Source organism: Mustela putorius, unplaced genomic scaffold, assembly GCF_011764305.1.
Source record: "Mustela putorius furo isolate JIRA1106 unplaced genomic scaffold, ASM1176430v1.1 tig00003867_pilon_pilon_pilon, whole genome shotgun sequence".
Classification (NCBI taxonomy): domain Eukaryota; kingdom Metazoa; phylum Chordata; class Mammalia; order Carnivora; family Mustelidae; genus Mustela; species Mustela putorius.
The window spans coordinates 13,973,076-13,980,946 of NW_025422019.1; the positions used below are offsets into that span (position 1 = coordinate 13,973,076).

Here is a 7,871-nt window from a genome sequence, read left to right on the forward strand (position 1 = left end):
GACTCGATCATGACCTGAGCCGAAGGCAGCGGCTTAACCCACTGAGCCACCCAGGCGCCCAATAAGTAAAATCTTTAAAGAAAAAAAGAAACAAATGAAAAAACCCCACTCAAAAGGTAGATACTATGATCTCCAAATTAAATATGGGAAACATGCGACATGCAGAGTCTGAAGCGTACAAAGTCATACAGCTAGAAAAGCTTGAACTCAAAAACAGCTATGACTACAAAGCCCTCGCTAACCATAATACAAAACAATATAACTGCAGAAGTACAAACAAACAAACAAAAAAAGCAATGTTTCCCAAATCTATCTCTTCTGCTCTACCCCTACTGCCAATATCCTATTTCAGAATTTCTGCAAAGCTGGTGCTGAGAGGACTGCTTAAAAATTTTCTAGGAAGATCATCTAAATTTATATTCCTAGGTCCAAGCCCTGAGATTCTGAGTCACTGGGTATGGGGTGTTTCCCAGGTAGTTTTTTTAAACCATACCCTAATTCTTGTTCCTTCATTCATTTGCTTGTTCATTCAACAAACATGTGAGTTCATATTATGTATCAAGTTCCATAACTTCATCCCAAATACCTAATCTACATCCAATTCAACTGCATTTCATTCTGCAAATATTCTAAAAGCCCTATTTACAACATTTAACTCCTCTTGTAAAGGATTTTTATTTCCTATCAAGTAAAAATATTTTGAATCAAAGTTCTGCTGACACACAATGAAAACCTGGTACAGTAAGTGCTCAATAAATGTTAATTACCCTTCACAGTATGTAATCTAGATTTGCATTATTACATGATCCTCAATTCCAACGGAAGAGGGTGGTGCAATGTATGCTAACAGGGCTAAATACAAAAAGCAGCTACTCTCTGCTGCATATGAACTTCCTTTTCCTGTATCTGTCCAAATCCGTAAAAGGAGAGCATACATCCTACCTTCACTGCAACTTCCTTGACTCTTCCTGACCACAATAATCTCTCATACAACCTATAGAGCAGCTATTACTATCACAAAAGTAAATATCTTAACACTTGATAAAGTGCAATTTTTTATCATCCTAATTTTTTAAAATAATTTTTAGCTCTTATCTCATTAAGATTCTTTTTTTTTTTTTTAAAGATTTATTTATTTATTTGACAGAGAGAGATTACAAGTAGGCAGAGAGGCAGGCAGAGAGAGAGGAGGAAGCAGGCTCCCTGCTGAGCAGAGAGCCCAATGCGGGACTCGATCCCAGGACCCTGAGATCATGACCTGAGCCGAAGGCAGCGGCTTAACCCACTGAGCCACCCAGGCGCCCCTCTCATTAAGATTCTTGAAATCAGACTGTATTATACATTTTCATTACAATTCCAAGAGTGTCTGACCTGCTGCCAAATCTATAGTTAGCCTTGATTTGGCAATACCACTTCTTCTACCTGTGCAACTAATCCTTAAGTTACTAACACTGCTTTATGCCTTTACAACATCATAAATGAATTTTCTCAAAAAAATATCTAAATGATTCATTACTGTTAAAGGCTCATCCTCTATGTAAGGAGACTATTATATAGAGTAGGGACTATATCACATTTATTTGCTACAATACCTTGGGCAAATAGTTTAACCTCTTTAAACCCTAATTTTTTCTGCTTTAAAACAGAGATAATTCTTAGGTTGATGTGAAAAGTAAATGAGATGATATAAAGCACTGGGTCTGACATGTAATTCTTAATAAATATCAGCTGTTAGTATTTCCTGATAAAACGCAGAGTAAATTTTTTCCAGAATTTCAACGTAAGCAAAGTAACATGGAAGTAAGCTAGGAATTCACATATACTATATATATATATCTTTTACATACATATAATTATATATATGATAGATATACATATATACTAATATAAATAAAAATCTGAAAGATTTCCACAAGAATTCTCTAATTCATTAAATCTAATGCATAAGGCTAAGATTTATAATAATATTTTAAACAAGAAGAGAATTAGCCTTACTAATAAAAACAAAGAAACGTACATAATTCTGATAAGGGCTCAGGAATCCCCACAGTGTAACAGAAAGAACACAGGGCTTCAATACAGAAAAGCTTAAGTTCAAATAGCAACTCTTACCAGCTGCTAACTACATGCCACTAATAAAGTAATTTATATTTCTCCAATCCTGTTTGCTCATTTGTAAAATGAGGTAAAAATGACTGTCACAAAACTAACAAGATAAATATAAATCCTGGCCAGCATGTCCTCCGTAGTGCTCCATAGTGGAGCTTCCCATTCTGTGCTTAAAAATAAATTTCTGAACTATGTCTTACAATTAGGCTGGAAAGTTCATTAGATAAAATATATATACACAACCCAAAGTCTGTATTTCAACACAGAATGTGCATGCAGGGAAAGAGACTGGTGGGGAAGGAAAGGAGAAAGATTTTAGGTAAGTCTAAGTAAGAAAGTGACTTCTCTTTCATTCCCATCACCCATTTACCCCATCCCCCGACCAACCTCCCTTTCTGTAACCCTCACTGGGTATCATATTAAACTAATGAATAATTGAAAATAATATTAAAAACTAATGATGTACTATACCTTGGCTAATTAAATTTAAATATTTTTTTAAATGCTCCAAAAAAAAGAAAAAAAAAAGTGACTTCTCAACAGGAGCCTGTTACAATTACTTCAAAGGGCATACAAAACATGACCCCTGAAAGAATAAGAATTTCTGTGTTGTTTTTTTTTTATATATTTTTTTAAAGATTTTATTTATTTATTTGACAGAGAGAGATCACAAGTAGGCAGAGAGGCAGGCAGAGAGAGAGAGGAGGAAGCAGGCTCCCTGCTGAGCAGAGAGCCCGATGTGGGACTCGATCCCAGGACCCTGAGATCATGACCTTAGCCGAAGGCAGCGGCTTAACCACTGAGCCACCCAGGCGCCCAGAATTTCTGTGTTTTTTATTGAAGGCACGGATTGCATGGAGCACTGGGTGTAGTGAAAAAATGAATACTGTTATGCTGAAAATAAATAAATTTAATTTAAAAAAAAGAATTTCTGCGTTTTTTGGTAACAAGAAGATACTGTAAATGTTTCTGCCCTTGAAGATAGCTGGAGAAATAGTGTTGTTTTTAAATATTATGTACAGAATTCACATAGTTAACATGAACTTCCCACTGTTTTTCCCCACCCACTCTCTCTTCCCCACTGGTTCTCAAAGAAGATCATCCTATTTGTACTAATTGCTAGAATGTGGCCACAGTATGAATTATATAAGCTCCTCATCCATTGACTCTAAACAAAATATTTATGCTTACATTTTAAAATTATACTAGGAAGCTTATGTCAATTACAGAAATTCCTGAACTCATTATAAATCTGAATATATCTAGATACCAATATATAGCTCTCCAGCAGGGCCATATTAACCTCTGCTATCATAATGGAAATTTACCACAGCAGTACTGATCAGATACAAAAAAGAGACATGGGGCACCTGGGTGGCTCAGCTGGTTAAGTGTCTGCCTTCAGCTCAGGTCATGATTCCAGGGTCCTGGGTTCGAGCCCCACATCGGGCTGTCTGCTTGACCAGATGCCACATCTCCCTCTCTCACTACCCCCTGCTTGTGTTCCCTCTCTCACTGTGTCTCTCTCTGTACAATAAATACATAAAAACTTTTAAAGAGAGAGAGAGACATAAAGGGGAAAAGGAAATTTGACAATGCAGAGCTCTATAATTGAGCTATAGCGTTAAAACAAGTATATAAGGAGTTCCTTTATTTGGCTTGAATGTTGAAGAAGTGAGTGAAAACATACAAAAAATAACTTAAGATCCTCTTAAACTTTGCAAGTGTTACAATTTCATAAAAATGCTTTTGAAAAAAAAGTTTCCCTCACAACTGATAGTTCTGTAATTTAGTTCTTAAGCAACCAGTTCTATCAATGAAAATCTCTACACAAGTATTTTTCCTACAGCACTATTCCAACGCAGACCAAGAAAGTGTGCAGAGATGACATCAATATGAAAGAAACAATTATTTCTAAATAATTTTCCAAAGGAGTTTTTTTTTTTTATGATCTCAGCTTAGGTGATTCTTTATCTTATGTGGAGATAAAGGATCTTTGCTGAAGAATCTCTAACTTTGGTCTGGGGTTTAAACTGCGTGTTTCCTAACTCTTAAATAGCTTTTCTTATTGGTGAACACTAAGTTTCATAGATGGCCACTTTTTCCAGTCATCTTTTTCCTAACTTATATGATGAAATGGAACAAGCAACCAGATTCAGGTTATAACTTTTCACTTATTTTTTTAATTTTTTCACTTATGTTAAGTGGGTAATTGTAATTATAGACCAAATAGATGAAGCATTCTCTAAAGCACAAATTACAGGCACACAATTTGCATCTGGGGACCACAGTGCTCTGGAACATAAAACTCCCCGTGAAGGCCTTACTTAAATATGCTTATCACAGTCCCAATTTCAAAGAGCTATCCACTTCGTGCTAATAAAGCTGCAGGTGTGACTTTCCAGGAGTTGCATTAATAGGCAACACAAAAGACCAAAAACCTTTTGAAGACCAAAATAAATGGAGCTCTGACAGATGGTTAAAAAAAAAGGTGAAAGGCAATGGGGAATCCTAATTAGTTCCATTTAAATCATGAGTGTCCAGTTAACTACCTCACCTTGTGAGGTAAAATTAATGCATTCAAGTAAAATGTAATAAGGTAGTAATAACTGAAATATTAACACAAAAATAACCCTAAGTATGGACTGAACCCCTCTCACATCTCCTGGTCACTCAGCATGTGTTTCAAATTCAGGGTTGCCCTATCAGAAGGAGGTCACTTAAGGACAGTTAACCTCAATGAAATACCTAGTATACTAACGCAAAAATAACCAGAACTGATTTCGAAAGGGGAAAAACAGTGAGAAAAAGTAACATCTTACTTGTTACCATGTTAGTTGTTAGGACTACAATTATCTACACTAATTTTATTAACAACCCAATAATTTCTAAAGCATAAATTATTAATTATGTAGCAGTATTTTTCACTTTAACAAAACACACCTGAAAATTCCTTCTCACTCGGACTAATCTAATTTTAAAACTGACCCTAAGCATGAAACTACTCACCAATTTGAGGAGGAAAAAAAAGAAAAAAAAAATATATATATATAGGCTCAAGAACATTAGACAGGATTTAAAAAATATTTAATAAGCTGTCCATCAAAACAATACATTTAGAAGTTCCAAGGCTAAAGTAGGCTCTTGTTTCCCAAAGGAAAAGCTAATAAATCGGTGTTTCCTCATGCACGGCTGGGATTTTGGAAAGGCACACTACCAAAGTTCAGAGCATGAAGACTAGAGCTAGAGCTGTTTTACAGAGAACAAACCGAATGAGGCGTCTGTGTATACAATACCTTAAACAACAAAAGTCTGGTGAATAATGAAAGGAGGGAAACTTCGCTAATACTCTACCTCTCATAACCCCCCGCCCACTGGATTATTTTGGGAATTAGAAATATAACCATATATCGGCACAGGACACACACTCCCAACACTGCAACATTAAGAAGTCATTCCACATTAAAATATAGACAGTATTTCTAATGAAAATACAAAGTGTGCCAAAACTCTAAAATGCGTGTTTATGCACTTTAACGGCAGTCTACAGTTAAAAAGGCTATCCTACAGATCTGGTAACTCCATGAAAAGCAACCATGCCCCTTTAGAGCTCTACACCTTCCTTCTCGATTTTGAGATACCTTCACAAAACGAACGCACACAACCTATTTTCTTTAGTGCTTCCCGTCCTCCCGCCCCACGAAACATCAATGCATATATATTTTTAAGTTCACATAAACTGGTAACTGGCACCTGTAATTCAATGTTTGGAATACGCTTAATTTTGAAAGTTCTAATAAGATGTGTTCAGGTTGGAAGCGAAAAACTACCTTATAAGGGTATAAAAGACTGAAAGCAGGAAGCGGCTTTGACAAAACTAAGGAAGTTGCAGCGCGCTTGCTCACTGGGGGACTTTTTTGAGGCAAGAGAAGTAACACATGACATCTTTCTCTCTCAAATTAAAATGTGACTTGGTCCACCGGTATAGGCGCAGTAGGAGATGGGAAAGACCGGAGTCGGAATAGGAGAGGAGGTGGGTGGTCAAATAAAAGCCCCGACCTAGGTTCCCATTTTCAGAGTCTGATTCTTCCCTTTCCCCACCCACACCCCTGGGCAGAGTGTTGTCACAGCAATCTTGCAAAACCTACAAGGAGTGCTTCTCTTTTCTCGCTCCTCTGCCGGCTGTCCCCGCGCTGGATCCACTCGGTCCCCAAATCCACGGGCAGGAAGGGACATGGAGGCAAAGGAGAGCCGGGTGCACGGGGTCTGAGACCACCCCGACCGCACCGCGGGCCCTGGAGGGGCGACCGGCCCCACGTCTCCTTGGGCGGCGCTGCCCACCGCGATGGGGGAAGGGCTGGGAGGGGTCGCACGGAGCAAGCCGCTCCCAAGGGGTTTCTCGGCCCCGCGCCCCCGCCCCGGTCCCAGCGGGTGAAGCCAGGCAACAAGGGAGGCCCTGGCTCCGGGCCCCACCCCTGGCAACACGGCGCGGCTAAGATTGACACGGCCGGCGGCACCACCTTGCCGCAGCACACATCTGCCGACCTCCACCCACCCCCGCCATTTTCCCACCTCCGCTTCAGTTTCCCCACCCCCTCCCCCGCCCGTCAGCCCCCTTACCCCGTGCCACAGTCCACCACACAGGCCGGCAGCCGTCCCGCCATCTTCCTCCTCGCCTGCTACTGCCGCTGCCGCCGTCTGCTCCGTGCTGATTGGGGCCAGGGATTGGCGGCAGGAGATCGGAGCTATCTGACCATCCACAGCCGGGCCGCCGTCTCCGTCCGGGGGGGGAGCCGGGAAGCCGAAGCAGTAGCGAGAAAGCAGCAGGCTCGGTCAGCGGCTACCACTTCCGCAACCCAGGCGGGCAGACAGTCCCCGCCCTGCCCCGCCGCGGCCTCCTCCCCCTCTCTCCCCTCCTCCTCCCTCCTGCCCCCACCCTACAACTTCTTCCCCCCACGCCGCCTTGCCCCGGGAAGCCAAGATGGCCGCCGGTGCCGCCGCCCCGGCCAGGCCAGGCCCAGGCCGCGAGCGCTCCCCCTTCCGGCTCCGAGCGGGAGGGGCGAGAGAGCATGCGCAGTGACGTGCTGCCGCCCGCTGCCGCTCACGTCCCGACGTTAATGAAGTCCACTTCGGGTTTTCCCAGAGGGTAGGGGCGGGGAAGTCGGCCGGAGCCTCTGATTCTCCTGAAGCTGGAAGGGTTCTTTAGTTTCAATTACTAATGTGCTAGGATGGAGGAACTGCAACCCCCAGCCGCGAATATCTTCTCCATTTCCCCGGGGAAAACTGGCTTAATAGAAAACGTTCTACACACAACCTTCTTGTAACTTGGAGAGTCCGCTTTTCTGGGTGGAAATGAGCGATATCAGACCGAGGGTGAGCACTCGGGTGGGATGGGTAATCAAAGGCTTGCTCCGTATCCCTTCTGCCTGCGTGCGGAGTTTTTAGTCATTTACACCTGTGCATTGTTACATTGCACAGGACAAGTGTTACAACATTGTCTAGATTGTAGGCCACCCCAGGGGCAGGCCTGTACCCACGAGGAAGACAAACCTCCTCGGAGTGCGTTCTACATAATGTTCTCTATAAACGAACGGTCCGTTATTCAAGGCTTTTGGATGACGGCAAAGATAACCTCTGCAATAGTTCAGGCTTTTACTGTTTTACCAGCAGGATTATACCAAAAAAATTAGGAAAAAAAGGTTAAAAACTGGAAAGCCTAGAACAATGGTTTTCAAACTTAAATGTGCATCAGAGTTACCTGG

At 41.6% G+C, this 7,871-nt stretch overlaps 1 protein-coding gene across 1 annotated transcript in view; it reads right to left on the reverse strand.

Annotated features, from left to right (window-relative positions):
- ACTR3 (actin related protein 3) overlaps positions 1–7,051 on the reverse strand; it is a 59,375-nt gene extending 52,324 nt beyond the window's left edge. Inside the window, exon 1 of the mRNA XM_004773362.3 lies at positions 6,730–7,051. Coding sequence (XP_004773419.1) covers positions 6,730–6,773 — 44 coding nt within the window. The 5' untranslated portion in view covers positions 6,774–7,051. The remainder of the gene's footprint in view (positions 1–6,729) is intronic.
- Positions 7,052–7,871: the final 820 nt, after the last annotated feature.